This window comes from Cavia porcellus, unplaced genomic scaffold (genome assembly GCF_034190915.1).
Source record: "Cavia porcellus strain 051 isolate PalLab524CR breed Dunkin Hartley unplaced genomic scaffold, mCavPor4.1 scaffold_3, whole genome shotgun sequence".
In the NCBI taxonomy this organism is placed as follows: domain Eukaryota; kingdom Metazoa; phylum Chordata; class Mammalia; order Rodentia; family Caviidae; genus Cavia; species Cavia porcellus.
In genome coordinates this window covers 23,879,094-23,901,206 of record NW_026947486.1, presented here as the reverse complement: position 1 = coordinate 23,901,206, position 22,113 = coordinate 23,879,094, and the positions used below count along the sequence as shown (strand labels likewise).

General features: G+C 43.4%; 1 protein-coding gene across 3 annotated transcripts in view; it reads left to right on the top strand.

Moving 5' to 3' along the window:
* Positions 1 to 22,113, top strand: part of LOC100720389 (melanoma-associated antigen D4-like) — a 29,843-nt gene that overhangs the window by 3,932 nt on the left and 3,798 nt on the right. For 2 of the 3 annotated variants that reach the window (XM_063245867.1, XM_063245866.1), the window contains 4 exons: positions 19,813 to 20,092; positions 20,337 to 21,197; positions 21,561 to 21,764; positions 21,872 to 21,935. In XM_063245867.1, the coding sequence (XP_063101937.1) occupies positions 19,883 to 20,092; positions 20,337 to 21,197; positions 21,561 to 21,764; positions 21,872 to 21,935 (1,339 nt within the window). In that variant the 5' untranslated portion in view covers positions 19,813 to 19,882. Of the gene's footprint in view, positions 1 to 18,791; positions 18,956 to 19,812; positions 20,093 to 20,336; positions 21,198 to 21,560; positions 21,765 to 21,871; positions 21,936 to 22,113 lie in introns of those variants that run through there. The other variant, XM_005000154.4, reaches the window with a different exon arrangement.

The following is a 22,113-nucleotide window of genomic DNA, read 5'->3' as shown; positions in this document are numbered from 1 at the left end:
TTTCAGGTGTCAAGCACAGTCAGAGGTATTTTCTTATATCTCTCAGACGTGACACTCAATCCTTCACATGTCCTGCATCGTATCTCAGTCGTCACAGGTATGCAGTTGTTATATTCATTCCATTAGATATTGCTTACATACACAGGAAACACATACTCTGAATTCAGGTGTTTAACACCAAGTTCAGATAATCGGCATTCTTACATGGGTGCTTCCGTATACCCACTAAATATTACAAGCTAGCCTGAAGAGTAGGTAATATTCAGCTGCTACACACACGTGTCATTCTTGACTATCACACATTTATCATATCACATACACTCAACAAAACTGAATACATATTTTTAGATACTAAGTACTCATTGAAAATTTATAACATTTTCAGGCATTATAGTTATTCAAATGTAGACTCCTCACTGAAAAGCATTATACATTTCATCTGGATGACGCAAGCTATTTTTTAGCTTTACTGTACACATTCATGTATCTCTTGCATATTTAAGAGGTCCCACTCAGACGACATATATTCATACTACTTGAAATATTAATTGTTGGGAGCCATTGAAACTGGAAATAGAGCACACACACAGGGCTGCTGCATGGCAGGGGGAAGATGATATAAAGGTTGAGGACACCTGGCTCCAACTCCAGTTAACTACATAAAGACTGTAGCCACAGCCATTTCACCCCTGTAGTCAAATGCTGCATGGAGATCTTCTCCTAAGCTACTTCTCTTTGTTAACATAATTTGTTACTGGCAAAGTCCTTGAACCACTCCCAAGGTCTGTTCAATTTATCTGGCCCTGACCTAGATCCCCAATCTCCCAAACGAGTGTACGGCAGAGGTTTAAATACATTGAGACAAGTGATATGATTTTAGGGTGCCGGGAGGGTCAACCCCCTTTAGTTGAGCTCGAGAATCCAAGGGCTAAGACCAAGACTTCTCTGGATCAGCCCACTTTTATTAAGACCAAGGACAAAAGGCGGGGAAACTGAGCAAAGCACAGGAAATGAGCAGGACCCTGGGAGTCATTTCAAAGACTTCTCCAACTAGTAAATTATGCCAATTTGGGAGAAGAGTCCTATCTCCAAGTGGACATTTATGGTAGGAGTGTGACTGTAGGAGTGAAATTCCTTCAGCTGCAGTCTCTGTTTACTTAATTAGTGTTGGGGCCAAGGTGTCTTCAGCTGTGGCCTTATCTTGCCCTTTGAGGGATCTATGGACACCCAGGCCACTGCAGGCCTCAACCAGGACCAGTGTGTCGATGTCGCTCCCGGCCGGCAGGAAAGACACACGACAAGGTCTGGCGGTGGTCAGGCTTTTCTTTATTCTCTCCTTATACAGTCTGCCCCGAAGCCTCTACCGGTCCGCTCTCCGTGGCTCCTTCCGTGCTTCAGTCTCTCTACAGTCTGTCCCGAAGCCTCTACCGGTCCGCTCCCCGCGGCTCCTTCCGTGCTTCAGTCTCTCTCTCGGGGGTGGAGGCACTGGCTATATATAGGATTAATAGCTAGGCAGACTACCCTGTGAGGCGGGAACTTAGTGGGGTGATAAGAAACAGGTGCCACACAGGCGGGCTCGATGAGAGGGGTAATCTAGCTCAGGCTTTTGTACTTTCCCACAGGCCTCGCAATCACCGCGTCTGATGACTTGACAGTGCCACGGCTCCCAACATCTCCCCCTATTTTATTTTAAATGATGGCTACGCGCATCGCAGCCCGTCCTGGATAGAGTGCAGAGGCCTATGCCCCGAACTGAGGCCCACCGTAGGCCCTTAGCGTAGACCCTGGTCGGCCGTCCCAGGGTCCACCAAGGCCCTGAGGCCCTCGTCCTTTTTTCTAGGGCCAGGAATGAACCGGACGGAACCTGGTTGCACATAGGCATGCACTCATTTCTCTCCACGAATCCCCTCGGAGAGAAATTTATCTAACAATCCAGCGGCTTTCGAGCGGAACGGGGTAGGGCCTGGCTTAGGTTGAGTCGTGCTGGGGAGGCACGCTCTTACCCGTCATTGACTCACCCACCATGCTACATGTTGTTGTCTAGGGAGGAGAATGTGGGAAGCCTGTCACTTTTAAACGCGGTCGTAGGCCATGCGAGCGAGCCATGCGTATACAAGGGTAGCACATAGGGGAGCAAGCCGTTCCAGGCCCCCAAAAAGGGATTGTCCTGCAGTTCTTTTAGGGCTCCTCTTGTTGTTGGGTCTGCGGTTGGCCTCTGGTGGAACAGGCCTGATCTTCAGTCGAGGGACTTGTCGCGTCAACCTCTCTGGGACCCACATTGGCTCTCGTCCCGATTCCTGCGGAAAGACACAAACCGCGCCTCGGCTTCCTCTTTTGTATCTCTGCCCTCCTTGACGGACCCTTCTCGGGAGCTTCCTGACTGTGCCTGTTCAAACACCTCGCGTACTTCTACAAGTTCTTGAGAGCTCCCCCCGTAACTACCCTCACTCTTTAGGCACGCGTGTATCATTTCCCACAATGGACGAGCAGAGACTGAAGCTCTACCCTCCCGTTCTGCTAGGGAAAGGTCTCTGCCCAACTTTTCCCAGGAGGGCAGGTTTACATGCCCTGTAGGCAGAAACCAGGGAGCAAAGCTGTCAATCTCTGCAAGGAAATTTTCTAAAGTCTTACGCCCCACCTTGAGGTCCTTGGACTTTAGGAGTCTCCGAAGGACCAACACCAAGGCTGTGTATCTTTACTTGGCATGTTTCCCATTTTTAATATATCTTCTGTTATTTTTACTTCTATGTTTATGTTTTACACTCTTTTATTACCTTAAGTTCTAGTGTTATGTTTCATACTCACCGCGTGAGGCCCAAGAAACCCGCCACTTACGCGTGAGGTTGAGAGGAGTCTACAAACCCTGTAGGTGCGCGCCACCCAGGGCCCAGGCTTATCCTCTACTCACCTGTCCTGCAGCTGCAGCACTGTGTAGGAGAATGCAGTCCACCGCCGCGTCTCGGGGTTGATCAATCCCCGTGCGGGCCACCAAATGTCGATGTCGCTCCCGGCCGGCAGGAAAGACACACGACAAGGTCTGGCGGTGGTCAGGCTTTTCTTTATTCTCTCCTTATACAGTCTGCCCCGAAGCCTCTACCGGTCCGCTCTCCGCGGCTCCTTCCGTGCTTCAGTCTCTCTACAGTCTGTCCCGAAGCCTCTACCGGTCCGCTCCCCGCGGCTCCCTCCGTGCTTCAGTCTCTCCCGAAGCCTCTACCGGTCCGCTCCCCGCGGCTCCTTCCGTGCTTCAGTCTCTCTCTCGGGGGTGGAGGCACTGGCTATATATAGGATTAATAGCTAGGCAGACTACCCTGTGAGGCGGGAACTTAGTGGGGTGATAAGAAACAGGTGCCACACAGGCGGGCTCGATGAGAGGGGTAATCTAGCTCAGGCTTTTGTACTTTCCCACAGGCCTCGCAATCACCGCGTCTGATGGCTTGACAGTGCCACGGCTCCCAACACCAGTGACTCATAGAGGTTCACTTACTATGAATCACCTCCCGTTACCCGGCAAGGGGCCAAGGCCTAGGACAGACTCACAGATAAACATAGAAAGCCAAGTAGTCAAATTTAAATCCTGCTCAGAATCACTTCGTAGTGGTCTCCAACACAGTTTCCTGCATTGTTTTAAAAAATAGTAGTAAATACAGGCTGTCCAGAGGCATCCATTGTGTTAGCCAGCAGAGTCCCCAAACTCTGCAGGGGGTCTTGGTCCTCCTGGAGCCCCAAAATCATAGCACTTCTCTCATTTATTTAAGCCTTCACCATACAATCGTTTGGGAGATTGGGGATCTAGGCCAGCTCCCCAATAGTTAATCAAACTTAGTAAAATGGAATATACTTACCTCATCAGATGCTATACCCACTTCTCAAATTAAAATCCATTTAGCAGGTGGAGCAAGATAGCAGCTAAGTTACGCCAGGTACCATCTCCCCAAAGACACTAATTAGAACAGCTACTCATGCACCAAATTTCCTGAATGGCAGCTAAGCACAGCAGGAGATAGACATTAGTGCCTGGTTTCAGTATAGTAAGCCATGATACTCTGAAGAAGGCAGGAAGGATAGACTTGTCCACGTTACATCTCCCCCAAATCCAAGCAACATATCTTGCAGAGAGACAGCCATCACTGGGAGAAAAGAGGAGGATTAAGGCTATGCCTTAGACTTGAAATGAGGCGCACTGTACTGCAAGGCAGTGTTTAGCAGAGCCCCGTGGCCCCCGACCCCAAGCCAAATACAGACTGAGCTTCTGAACTCTAATTACCCAAGCAGTCAAAGGACCGCCTCTACCGTCTTTCCCCCAACCTTGAGCTGCACGAGGAGCAAGACTTCACCTACTGGAGAGTAGAACATGCAAACTATCCTGAGATTTCTTTTTGCCTTGGAGTATGATACAGGCCACATTTTTGGTGAGACCTAGTTCCAGGTAAAAACCAAAGGCTCCTATACTCAGGTCACAGTTCACTGATGAAGCCTCTAGACCTGCCTCAGCATCAGAGAACTGCACCTTAGTGGGACAGTCCAGTGTGAACATGCATCACTGTCAGGCTGGAGAGGATCCAAAGCATCCCACCTCTTGCCAGGATTATGCAAGTCCCTGTGACTGTGACACTTAGGTGTGATCCAGCTTAGTACCAGACTCGGAGGCCAAGGGATGGTCTCTACTACTTGCCCCATAAATTCTTGCAGCACAGCTATCCCCAGGTCAGTGTTTTGAGACAGAACCTTTAAATCTGCATCCTGGGAGGACAGATCAGACCCGTAGTTTGGCCCGCTTTGCTGCCACTTGTGGGGTGGGCCTGTGTGCCTTCCTGTACTGTGCAGGTACTTGTAGATGTGAAACATAAGTGCATCAGTTTAGTATCAGGCTTAGTAGTCCAGCGACTGGCTTTACCAAAACGATGCCTACATTGGCCAGCAAAGGGTGGAATAAGACTGCACCTGCTGAAATTAGGACAGGGTAAGAAACACAGAACTTTGCCTTGGAATCCCACGCTGGGTTAGTGACATTTAACACTGGACGGACCCTAACAGCCACTATTCCAAGGCCAGTGTCCATGAGTGGACCTTCTAAAACAACCACAGTACCAGGGAACATATTTGATCCCAGTCTACTGGATTTCTGTGCAAGCCAGCATTGCCTGTGCTGATTGCAGTGATCTTGGGTCACAAGTTTGATTCAGTATCAGGCAGTCCATAGCAGTGGGGGCCTTGGCCCTAACTCAGTGTTGTACTAATCTCAGTGGGCTTTAAACCTGGGTTATGATACAGAATTGTGGCACTGGTGGTTCACATAACCGATCGCCTCATTCCTCTCCCAACTCCAGGCAGCACAACATGGCAAGAGTAAGTGCTTGGGGTAGGAAAAGGAATATGGCCACCTAGGTTTAGCTTAGGAGTCCAGTACTGGCTCCTTCATGTTGATTCTTACCAGAGCTGTGCAGAATTCTCCAGTGCCTGACAACAGGCTAGCTACTCTGGACAAGGTGCCTGGGCATAACTCAGCCCCAGTAGGATACTTGTGTAGATACTTGTGCAATTTTTATGTACTTCCCCAGTTCATTCCAAAAAGCAACTTTGGATTTGGGGTAACCTTGGGCTTGCATTGCTCTCTAGTACTGAAACAGTGACAACACACGGCACTATCGATTTATGAAATAGTGGCGAGTGTCCACAGCTCAGAAAAAAGAAAGTGATATGCTGTGAATTTCTGCAAAGACAGGTATAAACAAAGCCAGATTAGGAAGACTGGAATACATACTCAATGCTTCAATATTCAGTTAAATGTCATACAAGAACAAATATCAAGAACTTCCAAGGAAACATGACCCCATGTAATTGATGCCAGAAGCCGCCTATACAGAAACACCTGTGGGAGAACACGTGGAAGGAGAATTATAATAGCCTTTTTCTACGAAACAGTGAGCTTCCAAAATCAGGGAAATGGTTGACTATATTAACAGAACCTTAAAGAGATGGAAGCAATTTTTCAAAATTAAAATTTTTGAGCTGAAAATTAAGAAAATTTAAAAGTATGACAGAAGGCATCAAGAACAATATAGGTCAGACAGAAAAAAAGAATCAGTGAATTCAAATGCCACTTGCTTGAAAACACATAAAGGAGAAAAAAGAAAAAGACTGAAGAGAAAGGGAAGAAGCTTATGAGAATTTTGCGACAGTATTTAAAGGACAAATATTTCAGGCAATTAAGGATCAAGTGCGACTTGAGAATTCTAAAGGGATATAGAAATTATTCGTATAATTAATAACAAAAACTTCCCAAGCCCAGACAAAGATGTAAATATCCAGGAAAGAAAGATCAAAAGTCACCGGTTAAATTTAACACAACCAGGTGTACTCTGAGACACCTTATAATCGAGTGCTCTCACAGGTGAAAGAAAAAGAGAAGAGTCTTTTTTTTATTTAAGGAGAAAAAGGGAAAAAAATCAGAAAAAGGGTACAAGTTATACAGAATTTCAGAAAAAAATAAACAGTAGGAAATCACTAGTTAATAGATTACATATTGTCATCTTAGAAGTATTTGTTCAAGTTACAAGATTAAAGCATATAAAGTGGACATTCAAACAGCAAGACTGCAAACAGTTCTGTTCAATGGTCCAACAAAACTCAGTAATATCATTGTCTATCTTATACACTTAAATTTACATGTACTTATACCATTGAGAGCACTTTCTTTTCCTCTCTTTTGTACAATGACTATTACATATTTTGGGTTTTATTGCTCCCACACTTCTTATCACTTTTTTTGGAAGAGAGTAAAACCAAATGTGACTTAACAGAACAGAATTGGTTAAATCAAAAGGGTGGACAAAATAGATAATGTAAAAACATAATATAAGGTGATCAACAATGGTTACCATAATGCCTCCCGCTATCTCAAATAGAATTGCCTATATCATCAGTTATAATAAAATTGAACAAAACAGTAAAGAACGAAACCGACAAAACCAAAACATTGGAGACATTACAGGTCTTCAAAAGTAGATAATAGTCACCCAGTATGGGCGTCATAATGAATCCCACTATCTTTACAGCTGTTGCCTAAACTTTCAAACCTGGTACTATCAAGCAAAGCAGAATAGAGGGACATAAGTCAAAACAAGATGGTGAGAGCAATACTGGGCTTCAAATCAAGTTAATAGAAAATCAAAGTGGGTTACTATAATATATCCTGCTTTTTTCTAATTTGTTTTTCCTTTAATTAAAAGGATAAAAATAAAAAAGTAAATAATAAAGTGGAGATTGAGATAAAAGAGGGCATAACAACTAAACAGCGCAGATCAATACATAACCATTTAAGCAAATTAGTGTTTCACCACAAGATAATCCCGACATAAAAGTAGTTACCATATTGTCTCTTTCCTTGAGATCTTTGAGTATAACTTCGTATACTGTAGCATCAAATATATCAACACAATGTATAACCATTCAAGAGAATGACAGTATTACAGGGTATTTAGAATCAACTACCGGAAAATGAACAATGGTTTCTGTATAATCTCCTTGTCTATAAAAGCTTTTGTTTATACTATCACATATAAAAAATCCAATAAGATACAGCATGTTAAGACCTAAGGAGACGGAAGAACAAAAGCTTGATGAGACTTCAAAATAAGATGATACCAAATCAGCACTACCTATTATGACGTCGTTTTCTCCAAGATAACTGTTCCTATCATCCAATCTTCTCTGCCTCATTTCTCTTGAGGTCTTTTTCTGTCATTAGTTGTCAGCTTGTCTTCTTCATTTTGTTTTCTGCTCCATTCATTGTGGCCTCTCTGCCACTATTTCTGGATTCTTCGTATTTTTCTTTTTTAGAATATCCTGCAGTATTCTCTGTTGAGTTGAATTGGTGGTTGCATATTCCCCTAGTTCAAAGAAAAGAGTCTTAAGAAAGCAAACATATTTCTCGCAGAAATCTTACAGGCCAGGAAACAGTAGCATGAGATCTTAATAGCATTAAAGTGGAAAAAACTTGTCAACTGAGAATACTGCACCCAGCAGAGCTGGCCATTCAAATGAAGGACAGATGAAGACATTCCCCAACACACAAAAGCTGAGGAAACATCTCCATCAGCCCTACCTTACAAGAGATCATAGACGGAGTCCCTCAGATGGAAAAGAGAGATGCTAATGAGAAAAAAGAAAACATTAGGACGAGTATACAGATGAACTCTGAATGCTCTAATATGATAGACACATATAAATCATTTGTATCGTTACCATGAAGATTAAGAACCAAAACAAGAAAGAGTAACTACATTGATGTACAAAGAGATGAATAACAGAAGAAGATGTAGAATGGGGAGACCAAAAGTTCAAAATGTGGGGATAACTGGAGCACAAGTTTAGAACGTCAATAAGCATATTTCTCTCTCCTTTGTGCTTCTTTTCTTATCTTCACTGTCATGTTATATTGCTACCAATCAGAATATTATAATCAAAAGATAGTTTTTGTAAGCTTTGCAGAACCGCAAAGCAAAAATCTATAATAGATAAACCCAAAATCATAAGCAATAAGTCAAAACACACCACTACAGAAAACTGCTTAGATACAAAGAACAGTGGTTCAAACGAAGAGCAAAAGTAACTACAATAAATTATGAAACAAGTTTAATGAAGTCTGTGGTGAGACCTTACCTATTGACAATTGTCTTAATTTGAGGTAACCAAGTGCCCTAAATTCCCCAACTAAAAGACATACAGTTACTGAATGGACCGAAGAGAAACTACACGCTGCTTATGAAAGATTAGTGTTTCTATCTGTTTGCTTCTTTTTTATAAGAATCTTTTTGGTTTACGTCTTCTACTCTAACTACTTTGAGATAAAGATGCACAGTGTAATGACTATTGTCACTCTCAATATTTGATTATGAAATTTTATTTTTTTTCATGAAAAATATTTAAAAGAAATTCACTTTACCTCTAAGGACACGCATACACTGAAAGCAAAAGAAAAGAATTAGACATTCCAAACAAATAGAATCCAAAGGAGAACAGGAATAGCTTATACTTGTATCAGATAAAAATAAACTTTAATTCAAAAGCAATGAAAAGAGATGAGAAAGGTTCAGATAATGATTAAGGGGGTCAAGACAGAAAAAAAAACGATTATAAACATGTACATAACCCAATATTGGAGCATTCAAATGTATAAATCAAGTAGTGATATAGTAATATTAGCACCTAACTTTCCCCAATAATAATAAGGAAGTTTAACGTCTCGCCTTCAGAAATAGATTAGGTCATCCAGACAGAAAATCAATAAATAAACATCAAGTTAAATTGCGCCCTTACCCAGACGGACGGAACATTATATCTACGGAAACAATAGCTGCAGAATACATATTCTGCTTATCATCACATGGAGCATTTTCCAGGATACATCATAAGACAAGTCACAAAACAAATCTCAAATTTTTAAAAATTGCAATATCAAGTATACTTATACTGACCACAATGTAACAAAACTAGAAATCAAGAATAAAACCTTTACAGACTATAAAATACATACAAATTAAAGAATATTCTCTTAAGCAACTAACTGATCAAGGAAAAAGTCAAGAAGAAAACATTTACAGTCCTTCAAACAAATGAAAATGCAATCATAAAGTACCAAAATATGCAGAATACAGCAGAATAACTAAGAGTGAAGTTGAGAGCATTAATATCAGTGTAAAAAATAAAGGAGAAGCAGCAGGAGCAGGAGCGGGAGCAGGAGCAGGAGTGGAAGAAGAAGAAGGAGAGGAGGAGGAAGATGAGGAAGAAGAGGAGAAATGAAGAACAAGCAGAAGAAGAAGAGGAGGAGGAGGAGAAAGAAGTAGAGGATAAAGAAGAAGAGGAGGAGGAAAAAGAGGAGGGGGAAAAGAAGAAGAAGAAGAGGAGGAGGAGGAGCTGGAGGAGGCGGAGGAGGAGGCAGAGGAAGAAGAAGAAGGGAAAGAGGAAGAGGAAGAAGAAGAAAGAGAAGGAGGAGGAGGAGGAAAAATACCTCAAACAACCAATTACTACACCTCAATGAACCAGAGAAAGAGGGTATCAAATCCAAAACTAGCATAAATAGTAAACATCAGTGCAGAAATAAAATAGAGTTTTAAAGTACAAAAGCTCACCTAAACAAGGAACTGGTTCTCTGAAAAGATAAACAAAGCACACAGATTAAGAAATACAGAAATCAAAATCAGAGACAGGAAGGATACGTTACGATAGACACCGCAGAAATACAAAATACCATGAGAGATTATTATGCACAATTAGGCACCAAAAATTGATAATCTAGAAGAAATGAGCAAACTCTTTGACATCTTCCTTGCCAACATTGAAGCAGGGATAAATACAATTCTTGAATATTAGTGAGAAATGAGAATGCATTCATAATGATAGCTAGCTAATTAAAGAAAAGTCCAGGACCAGATGACTTCGCTGCTGAAGTGTATAACACATTTAAAGATTAATTTAAAAGAATTCTTAAATTGCTCCAAGAATATGAAGCATAGGAAATTCTTCCAAATTCATCCTATTAAAACAAGATTACCCTAATACTTTAGCTAGACAAGTCTACAACCAAAAAAATCTGCATGTCAGTATATTTGATGAGCATGGATGCAAAAATCCTTAAGAAAATGTTAACAGATCAAATATGACTGTACAATAAACACATTATTTGCCTCATCAAGTGGGATTCATTCTACGGATGCGCGAATGGTTAAATATACACAAATCAATGAATGATACAGTCCATCAATGGGATGAAGAACAAGTATCATTTCATCATCCCAACAGATTCAGAAAAGGAATTTGATAAAGTTCAGCATCCCTTCGTGATAAAACAACACTGAACAAGTAGCTAGAGAGAAATTCTCTTCCACAAAATAAAAATTATATATAATAAACAGACAGCTAGCTACCATCATACTGAAAGAAGAAAAGCTGAATGCTTTCCGGAACACAACATGGTTAATACTAAAAGTCCTAAGTAGAGAAAACTAGCAAGACAAATAAATAAAGGGCATTCAAATTGGATAAAAGGAAGTCAAATTGGCAGCTTGTAGATGACTGCAGATGATGAGCATCCATGCATCATCATCAATCAGTTGGCCTCGGAATACACCAAACACTCCACTGAAAATATTTGAACTAATATACAAATTCAACAAAGTTGAATGAAACAAAAATCAACAGTGTTGCTATATGCCAATGTTGAAATACCTTAAATAGAAACAAGGAAAGCAACTCTGTTTAAGACTACCTAAGAATAAATTTAACCAGGCACACACACACGCGCGCGCGCGCGCGCACACACACACACACACACACACACACACACACACACACACCAGATAATGTATGATCTCATTCTTACTAGGAATCTACAAAATTTGCTCTCATATAACTTGAGGAGATTAGAGTGATGGAGAGAGGTTGACCAATGGTAGTAAATTATAGTCAGATAAGACTAAGAAGTTTCAGTATACTCTGGCATAGTAGGTTGACTAGAGATAACAATAATGTATTAGATATTTTAGAAAGTTAGAAGAAAGGATTTTGAAAGATTTCATGATAAAAATGAAACATAGTTCAGGAAGTAGATATTATATCCTGAATTAAACGCTATCCTATATATATGTATTAAAATATCACACAACACTCTATTAATATATACAATTTTATGTGTTTATATAGACCAGTTAGAATTACTTTAAGCACAATAAAATGCAGTTAATGAGGCACTGAGAAGATATTGGATATACTACACCTTAAATGCTTTTATGTTCACTCCATATTTCACATCTATTTAATTGCATAAAATCCTAAACCTAACTTTAACCCTAATATCCCCCATAACGAGATACACAAACTACTCCCTTTACATGTCTACGCTTTAGGTGATACACATTCATTCTGATGTTACCTTCACAATCAGGTGAAGTATTTTACTTGTATGTCCTCAAATCATTGCTGAATTCCCAATAGTCACATAATATTGGACTGTCAGGGTTTTAGTTCATCAGCTTCTACAGGTGTAGAGGTTTTCATTTGGGCACAAAAGTCCTCAGGTTGAATGAGCAAATATAAGAAAAAAATGATCTATGCTATGGTTTGATGTCTCCCCCAAAGCTCATGTGTTGGAAACTCAATTCTCAAATTCACATGGTGTTAGAATCTGGAGGTGGAGTCTTTGGGGGCATAAGCAGATTAGATGAGGTCATGTGGGTGTGTCCCCATGACAGTATTAGTGACTTTATAATAAAAACTGTAACCACGTGATGCCCTCTGCAGTTTTATCATGCAGCAAAATGACCTTTATGAGATGTCAAGCAAATGTCAGTAACATGCTCTTAGATTTACCCACATTCAGAACCATGAGCTAAACTTCTGTTATTGATAAATTCCCTGATCTCTGAGGTACTTCGTTATAACAACAAAAATAGGACTAAAACAGACTCTCCCCTGTAGCTCCTGTCTCCCCCATGCACATGTTCATGTACACACATACACACACACTCACGCACATGCACATGCACACACGTGCACGCGCGCGCACACACCCACTATATTGATTAAGTTTCAGGTTGCATGAATAATATGCAACATTTCATTGTTTCCCCTGAATAGACAAGACCAGTCTTCCTAGGGGCTTTAACAAACATGCTCTGAATTTCTACATCCTCTCCCCCAGCATTATTGAGGTATAAGTAACAAAAAATATTTAATGTTTTTTAACTTGTATAACATGATAATTTGATGTATGTATATGTCGAGAAATGTCACCAAAATCTAGTCCACTACCACTTGCATCATCCTATAAAGTTATCACTTCTTCGATGTAGTGAGAGCACTAAAATACGTTCCTTTAGAAATTTCAACTATACAATACAATTTTGTTAACTCTAGTTATCGTGCTGTAGATTGGATCCCCAGAACTCATTCATGTTGAAACAGAAAGATTGTACCACTTTTCCAGCATCTCTGAATCCCCACCCCAACAGGCCCTAACAACTTTGATTTACTCTCAGTTTCTACATGTTCAATTGTTTTAGATGCTACTTATAAGTGATTTAATATATATTTGTCTTCCTGTGTCTGGATTATTTCACTTAGCATGCTGTCTTCTAGTTTGATATATGTTGTAACAAGTGGGATTTTTTCCTTTGATGGTTAACATGTTAATAGTTACATATATCATATCATTATAGATAATAATGTATATGATATCTATATCACAGATTCATTATCCATTCATCAGCTGCTGAACACAGGTTAGGTTCTTTCCATGTCATCACTATTAAGAATAATTTACAATACAATATCACCGACATACTGACCTCATTGCATTTGGGTATATACTCAGAGAGAAACTGCTGAACCATAAGGTCATAGGGTAAGTCTATTTTTGTTTCTTAAAGTATTTCCGTACCGTGTTCCATAACAGCTGTACTACTTTGTACTACCATTAGCAATATACAGGGATTCGCTTTTCCCTATGCGCTTTCCATCACCATGACTCCCTATCTTCTTAATAATCATCATCCCAGGTGTCAGATGATAGCTACTCTGGTTTTAATTTGCATTTCCTTGATGCCTAGTGCTGGTAAATATATTCCCACATCTCTGTTAGCCATTTTTATGTCTGTTTTGAAGCAACGTGTACTTGAGTTCTCTGTCCAGTCGTGAAAACTGGATTGTTTCTTTGCTAATGAGAGGTAAGAGGTACTTATATATATTTCATTTGGAAGTCAGACTTTTTATGAGATGCATAATGTGGAAACATACTTCCCACTTTGTAGATGGATTTCCCATTTTTTCATAATTTCTTGGCTGGAATTTTATAGTTTGATGTAGATTCACTTGTTTATTTTAACATATGTGGCCTGTGATTTTGGTATCAAAGCCAAAACATGACTGACAAGACCAGTGTCAAGGAGTTTGCTCCAAAAGTTTTCGTTGAAGAGTTTTATACTTTCAGGTTTTATGTCTAGTTCTCTCATCTATTTAAAGTTGATTTCTGTGTATTAGTTAAGAAAAAAGATTCAATTTAAATCCTTTGCGAGGGGACCCCCACTTTCACTGCACAATTCAATAAGAAATATTCTTTATCCCTAACATATATGCCTCATGCCTTGTATGAAAATTACTGAATACACATAATTTTATTTGTTGCAATTCTTTTCTTTTTTTATTTAAAGGAACAAAAAAACAAAACAGTATAAGGGTACAAGTAATACAGAATTTCCAACAAAACAGTAAGAAATCACTAGTTAACAGATTACGTATTGTCATCATAGAAATAGTTGTTCAAGGTACAGGATTAAAGCACACAAAGTGGACATTCAAACAGTGAGATTGCAGACAGTTGTGTGCAATGATCCAACAAAACCTCAGTAATATGGTTATCTATCTTAACACACCTAAACACACTTGCAGTTGTACCCTTTAGAGCACTTTTTTTCCCTCTCTTTTTTACAACAACATTTACACATTTGGGGTTTTATTACTCCCATAGTTCTTATTACATTTTTTTTGGAAGAGAATAAAACCAAGTATGGCAAAACAAAGCAGTCAGCCAAAGCAAAGGATGGACATAGCACATGATGTAAAAACAGAATACAAGGTCATCAACAATGGTTACCGTAATGCCTCTTGCTACCTTATAAAGAATTGCCCGTACCATTAGGTATAATAAAATCGAACAAAACAGTACAGAACAAGACCAATAAAACCTAAACACTGGAGATATTACAGGACTTCAAAGAAGATAATAGTCAAACCTGAATGGGCATCGTAGTGAATCTTACTGCCTTCAAAGTAGTTGCCTATACCCTCAAACTTGTTACTATCAAACCGAACAGAACAGAGTAAAAGCAGTCAAAACAAGATGGTGGGAGCAATATAGGACTTCAAATCAAGTTAATAGGAAATCAAAAAAGTTACTATAATATACCCTGCTAATTTTTTTGATTTTTCCCTTAATAAAAAAAAATAACACAAATAAATAAATAATTTTTTAATAAAAAGGGGGAGATTGAAATAAAAGAGCACATAACAACATAACAATACAGTCAAAGCATAACAATTTCAACAACTAGTGCTTCACCACAACATAACCTGACTTAATAGTAGTTATCATAGTGTCTCTTTCCTTGAAATATTTGCGTATAACTCTGTATACTATGGCTTCAAACTTATCGAGGCAGTGTGAAACCATTCAAGGGATGAAAGTATCACAGGGTATTTAGAACCAGCTAACAGAAAATGAACAATGGTTTCTGTTTTATCTCTTGGCCTATAAAAATTTGGTTTGTACACATATAATATCACATATAATAAAATCCAGGAAGATACAACATGATAGAACCAATGGAGACAGAATAACAGCAGTTTGGTGGGACTTCAAAACAAGATGATATTAAATCACCACTAACTCTTATGGTGCCTCGTTTTCATCAAAATAGCTGTTTGTATCATCACAGACAATAATATCAAACATCCCAGAATAAAGCCAATCCAAAAATGGGCATCTGAGATAAATACACACTTCGCAGATAAAGAAATACAAATGGCGAATAAATACATGAAAAAATGTTGAGCATCATTAGTCATTAGAGAAATGCTAATTAAAACCACACTGAGATTCCATCTCACTCCTGAAAGAGTGGAAAGGAACAAGAAAACCATCAACAACAAATGCTGGAGAGGCTGTGGGGAAAAGGGCACTCTCCTGCACTGTTGGTGGGAGCGTAGACTGGTGCAGCCATTGTGGAGGTCAGTCTGGAGATTTGTCAAAAAGCTGGAAGTCCCAACTGTTCCAGCTATCTCACTTCTAGGCATATTCCCAGAAAAGCATCATACCACAGTGATATATGTGTACCCGTGTTGATAGCAGCACAATTTGTAATTGCCAGATCTTGGAAACAACCTAAGTGTCCATAAACTGACGAATGGATAAAAAGTTGTGGTATTTTTATACAATGGAATACTACTCAGTTATAAACAAGGATCACATTGAGATATTTATAAATAAATGGACGCAGCTTGAGACCATAATCATAAGTGAAATGAATCAAATTCACATATATGAATACCGAATAGTTTCCCTATTGTAAGAAGTGATTCAAATATGTAAAAGTGTGTGGTAATCATGATTCCCCATTATGTGGCTTTGAAGCCTTATAAAGTTTTCACTCATTAATTGGAATTCTTTTCAATGCCACTGTTCTGAGTATTTTTAAACCAGTACAATTAGCGAACCAGAAACTCCAGTATTGGGCATATAATCATTAAAAGCAAATTCAGAATGATGCAGATGTATTTGTACTCCTAAATTCACTCCACCACAACTGACAATAACCAAGAACAAGAATCAAGACAAGGGTCCAAAAACAGATGAATTAGATAATGGAATACCATCCAGCCTTCAAAAAGAATAAAATATTGTCACTGGGCAAAACATGGGTGGAACCAGACATTGATATATTAAGGGAAATTAGCCAAGCACACAAGCACAAGTACCCATGACCTCACTACTATGCCATTCCGGGGGGGGGGGAACCGTGACCCCATACAGGAAGAGAGCAGAATGATGACTGGAAGAGGCCAGGGGAATAGGGATGAGAAAAAGTTGATCAAAGGATATTACATTACAGTTAGCAGCAACAAGTGCTGGTGTGCTACTGCACACTAGGGTAACTACGGGAAGTATTTGCATACAGTATATTTCAAAAACATACAAGAAAGGATTTTGAATGTACTCAATAAGAGGACATGCAAAGTGTTTGAGGAGATAAGTGTTCAATTGATTTGAAGGTCATTTAGTATCTGGACCCTTACATGGCACTCCATTAAAGTACACTTTTATGCTTTTATAAATCAGTTGAAAACAGAAAACAGAAATATAAGCATTACACTGTAATCAAAACATCACACGATATCCTACAAACATGTATACCATTTCTGTTTTAACGCATCAGTTAAAAACAAACTGACTTTATAAATAATGTAACCAGTTTGCAAAACTAGAACTATTTAGAGGTAATACTGTACTAAGAATACTTTCTTGTTGTTGTTGTTTCTGGGTTTTGTTTGTTTTGCTTTGTTCTTGAGACAGGATCTCACTGTACAGTTCAGGCTGACCTTGAAATCACTGTGCAGCCTGGGCCGGCCTCAAACTCACAGTGATCCTCCTGCCTCAATCTCCTGAACGCTGGGATTACAGTCATGTACCGCCATACCCGGCTCTGTACTAGAAAAACTTTAACTATTTTCCCATAGTATTTTGTATAGACAAACAAGACCTCCATGACTCACTACCCTGGATCCTTGGGCAAGTCACCATGTTCCTCAGTGTGCTCATCTACAAAATAAGGAAAAATAGTTGCCTTATCATGAAAGACTCTTGTGAGGATCCAGTGGGTTACTATAGGGAAATAGTGCGGTATAAGGCATTTGTAATAGTACCTAGGACCCAGGAAGCACAAAATAAATTCTCATGGTAGAGTCCAGAGGAACCACCACAAAAGTTGATGCACCGACAACCTTTGTATCTGCTGAGGAATGAGCTACTCAGAAGGATGGTTGGAACTCCTGACACAAACTGGAAATCAAGAAAGTCTGTCAGGCTGCTCTCACATCATTTGAAGAGGATTCAGACTCAAATCTGGAAATCTTGACCAGCAGCACTCTGGACTCAAACCCTGAGTTTGTTCTAAAGCATTAACCTTTGTGTCTCTAGTTCCCATACAAGTGCCTCTTGTCAAGTACCTGGTGGATCAGTGTACACAGAGGCCTGACTGCAGCCGAAGGCCACCTGCAATAACACTTCCTTCAAACAGAGGCACTGTTGACTGTTTAATTGGAGTGACCTTGATGTCAGGAGGAACTGACATCAAAGGACAGCTCACCTGTTAAGTTTATGGACTGTGAAACTTCTTAGAGAGGTTTCAGACAGGATGACCAATAGGACTGAGGACATTTTACCCCAGAAGTTGCTTGTTTGGGAGATGTTGGGTAGGTGAGGCCTGTCACTCACAAGGAGATGGAGAGAGGATGCCTGCACTAGAAGAACATGGGCTTTGCAGTCAGAGAGCTGACTCAGATCTAAATTTCGCATTTTCTGTTTGCTAGCCCGGCGGCATTTTCTGGTTCATAGGCTGGCTGTGTGTGTGCCTCAGTTTCCTGGTTTGTAAAATCAGGACGCTGACATCTACCTCCCAGAGGTTCTGTGAAAGGGCAAACAAGCCCAGGTCAGTGACCTTGCCCCATTGAGACCCACAAAGCTGCATAAGAGGCAGCATGGGAAGCAGATGCTCCCAGCCTGTCTCCGAGACCTGCAGATGGGTAGTGGAGGCCGACACAAGGGCAGCATCTGCCCACTGTCCATTTCCGTTTTCTGGCCCCTCAGGATGGAGGTTTCCACTTGTTGCCCGTCACGGACTCAGCTGGAGACCTCTTTCATGAGGCCTAAGGGGTCATGCTGGGCAAGTGGGACATAAAAAGTATCCAGAAGCAGGCTGGAAGAGCTCAGGTGAAAGGGCAGAGCTGAGGAGCATTGTGCAAGAGACTGGGCTACTGAGAGCAGATGATCGAGTGGGCTTGCTGCACTGCAGGGTATGAGTGTGCTAGCTGGCTCTTTGAAAAGCAGGGCTGAAGGAAATATGGCGGGAAGAGCAGCACTCCCCCCTCCAGCCCCTATGGTCGCCACAGCCCACCCACCCGCGAATCGCATGCGCACTGGGGACTAGGAGGAAAGGGCTTTTGTTGAGAAAGCGGGCCCTCTGGAGGGGTCCACGCATGCGCGGGCTCCCCAGCCGCGGGGGAAGCGGGCTGGCGGAGAAAAGGGGCGGGGTGGTCCGAGCTGCTGTGCTGGCAGCAAGCAGTAGGCGAGGGCGCGGCTGCTGGGTTCCTGGTGCTGAGCACGGACGCCATTGGAGCACCGGGGAAGGTAAGGATCCAGCCCAGACAGGACCTGGCGAGGACTAGTGCAAGCCGACGCGCTGCGCCCTCTCCCTGCCCTCTAGATCTGAACAAAGCCCTAACACTCAGAGCGGGAACCTGATTAGACCCAACGTCTAAATAGGACCCTCACTACCATGACCATCAGACCCAAGCGCCCCGATCCGAGCCTACTTGTGTGGGAGCCTGCAATCCCAACCCTTGTGACAGACCCCGAGCTGAGCTTCCTTAGACGCGAGGCCCCACCCCCACCGCCTCCACTCCTAGATTACTCCAACTGAGCTGAACACTTGCGCCTTCCTGGAGTCCCAGGCCTTGGACCTTGAGCGGTCCCGCGATCCAGTTCAAGCCCTGCCTAGGTCCAAGGCTCCCATCCTCTGAGCTCAACCTATACCCACAGTCAGGTGAACGCTCCCTCCCCTGACCCAGCCCCCGCCCCCCTTCCTGCACCTCCTTTTCCTAGAGCTTTCTGCTGTCCCTGTTGTCTGAGCCCTCCTATTTGCTGCCCTCTTCACCAGTCCCTGCCACCCATCCACCCCGTGATCATGGTCCCCTGCTCTGGCCCTTGAGTTCAAGCCCTTTGTTTCTCCAGGTTTCAGTGCATCTCCACTGGGACTCTTGGGACCTGAACCCTCAGATACAGCCTTTATTCAAACCTAGTCACCAGAGTGGGGGAACCTGCCCATCCTAAGCTCCCCTTACAGTGGCGGGGGTTCGGGGGGTCGCTCTGAGATTTCCTCCATCCTTCTGGAGGCCACTGGTCTGCCCCTATACACCCTGCAACCCTCACTGCTGTTGTGTAGTACTGCCTATAACCTGACAATGCTGCCCCTCATGTCTCCACAGATACAGCCTGCTACTGGTTCCTGCCCCCCTCTCCCTGAGACAGAGCTCTCAGCTCCTTGGGAGCCGCAGCATGGCTGAGGGAACCTACAGTGTGCAATCTGGAAACTCCAATGTCGAAGATATGGATGAGGGGAGCCACCAAGTTAGGGAGGAAGAGATGGTTGGAGGCAACGACTATGAAGAGTTTGGTGCTTTTGGTGGTTATGGCACACTCACCAGCTTTGACATCCATCTGCTGAGAGCCTTTGGCACCTTGGGTTCCGGCTTTCACATCTTAGCGGTGAGGCTCCTTCTTGGCCACCTGCTCCATCTGGGCCTTATCCTCTGTGTCTGTGCAGGGAGGGAGGAGGGACCTGAGTGGGGAAGGCATGCCGGCTTTCCCGAACCTTCCCTGGCTTTCTGAAGGAGGGATTTCTGGAAGTCCTTGGGGTGGCCAGTGCTGCCTGGTGGGAGGAAACAGGCGAAGCACCATGACAGTGTGTAGAGTTGTCTGTCCTCCTCTCCCCTGCCCTCTGGCCTGACAGAATGAGCCCTGGGAACTGGAAAATCCTGTGCTGGCTCAGACCCTGGTGGAGGCATTGCAGCTGGATCCAGAAACCCTTGCCAATGAGACTGAGGCCCGTGCCGCCAATGTGGCCCGCTCTGCCGCCTCCAACCGAGCTGCTCGGGCCGCTGCCACTGCTGCCCGTAGGTCCTTCACTCAGGTGGTGGCTAACCACCTGGTGCCCACACAACTGGCCACAGGAGACAGTGCCCAGCCTATGACATATTCTGAGGCTCAGGGGCCCACCCCTGAGGCAATCCTGGCCTCACCACCGAAGTCCCAGATGTCTCAGATGTCAGTCATCAGTGAGATGGCTGCTCCTGGGGCTCCAACAATCTCCACACAGTCCCAGACGGCCTCCCTGGACCATCAGGCTGCTGCCGAGGGCCCTGGTACTGCCCGTGCTGAGATTCCTAGTACTGCCTGTGTATTCTCTCAGGCTCCAAGTGCCAGTGAGACGGATGCCACCTGGCCCCAGGCAGCCTTCCTGGGCCAGAAGGATGTCTTTGATTTCACTCAGCCAGCGGGTGTCAGTGGCATGGCCTTCACGCGCCCCAAGAGACCTGCCCCATCCCAAGAGGCCGCCACAGAGGACCCTAGCACTGCCTCTGGTGTGCCTCAGGCGGCATCTGCCAAGGAAGTGGCAGCCACACGACCCAAGACCACCAAGTCTGGGAAGGCTGTGGCCAAGACTCGGTGGGTGGAGCCTCAGAATGTTGCAGCCACAGCTGCTACCAACACCAAGATGGCCACAAGCACCCCTGAGCCCGAGGGGGCAGCTGCAACTGCTCAGCAGAGTGGTGAGCCCTGGGCCAGGATGGGAGGCAAAAGGACAAAGAAGGTGAGCACCCCGCCACCTAAACAGCCCCTGGCTCCCCTCCTTTCCTGCTGCTCTCCCTGCTCCTTTCTCCTCTGCCCGCCTCTCCTCCCCAGCCTGTCCCTCCTGTCCTGTCAGCTTGTCCATGTTTCTCCAGCACATGTTTGTTGAGCATGTTTTGACTCCACGTAGTTCCTGCTCTCAGCGCTGGTGGGAGAAGAGGTTGGCTCGGAGCCTGGCACTTAGCAAGCTCTCGGCAAGTGCCAGCCACTGCTCATACTACTTTCGCTGCCAAGTGCCTGCTGTGGGGCAAGGTGTGTGGTGCGTGCTTCTGCACGGGGAGTCCGGAAGCCCTGGGTTGCTCCTCTCTCTGATGATGTATTACAGTCCAAACACCTGGATGACGAATGTGAGAGCAGCGAGGAGGAGAGAGAGCCTCCTCCAGTCCCGGCAACCTGGAGAGCATCGCAGACCCCAGTGACAGCGCGGGCTCAGGTGGGCCCTCGGCCCATCATGGCCCCAAGGCCCCAGACACCCTCGAGGCACATACTGTGCTTGCCCCCCCGCAACGTGACCCTGCTGCAAGAGAGGGTAAGTAGTCTGCTTTCCCCATCTGCCTCCTTTCTTCCCCCCGTGGTCCAGCGCTCACTCTGAGGTCTCCCGGGCCTTGATCTGCCCACACATTCCTCCTTCTCCAGGCAAATAAGTTGGTGAAATACCTCATGATCAAGGACTACAAGAAGATCCCCATCAAGCGCTCGGGTAAGCACCCATGATCCCCTGCTAGCCTGTTCTGCTAGCCTCACTTTGCGTATGTGCCCACACCCTCCAGGCAGGGTCCCGTTGCTCCATTTCTGCAGCACAGAGTGCTGGCCAGGTGCCTGCAGCACAACTGGCCTTGGGGCTGCAGCCCTCAAGCCCCTGCTCAGCCCGGGTCCCA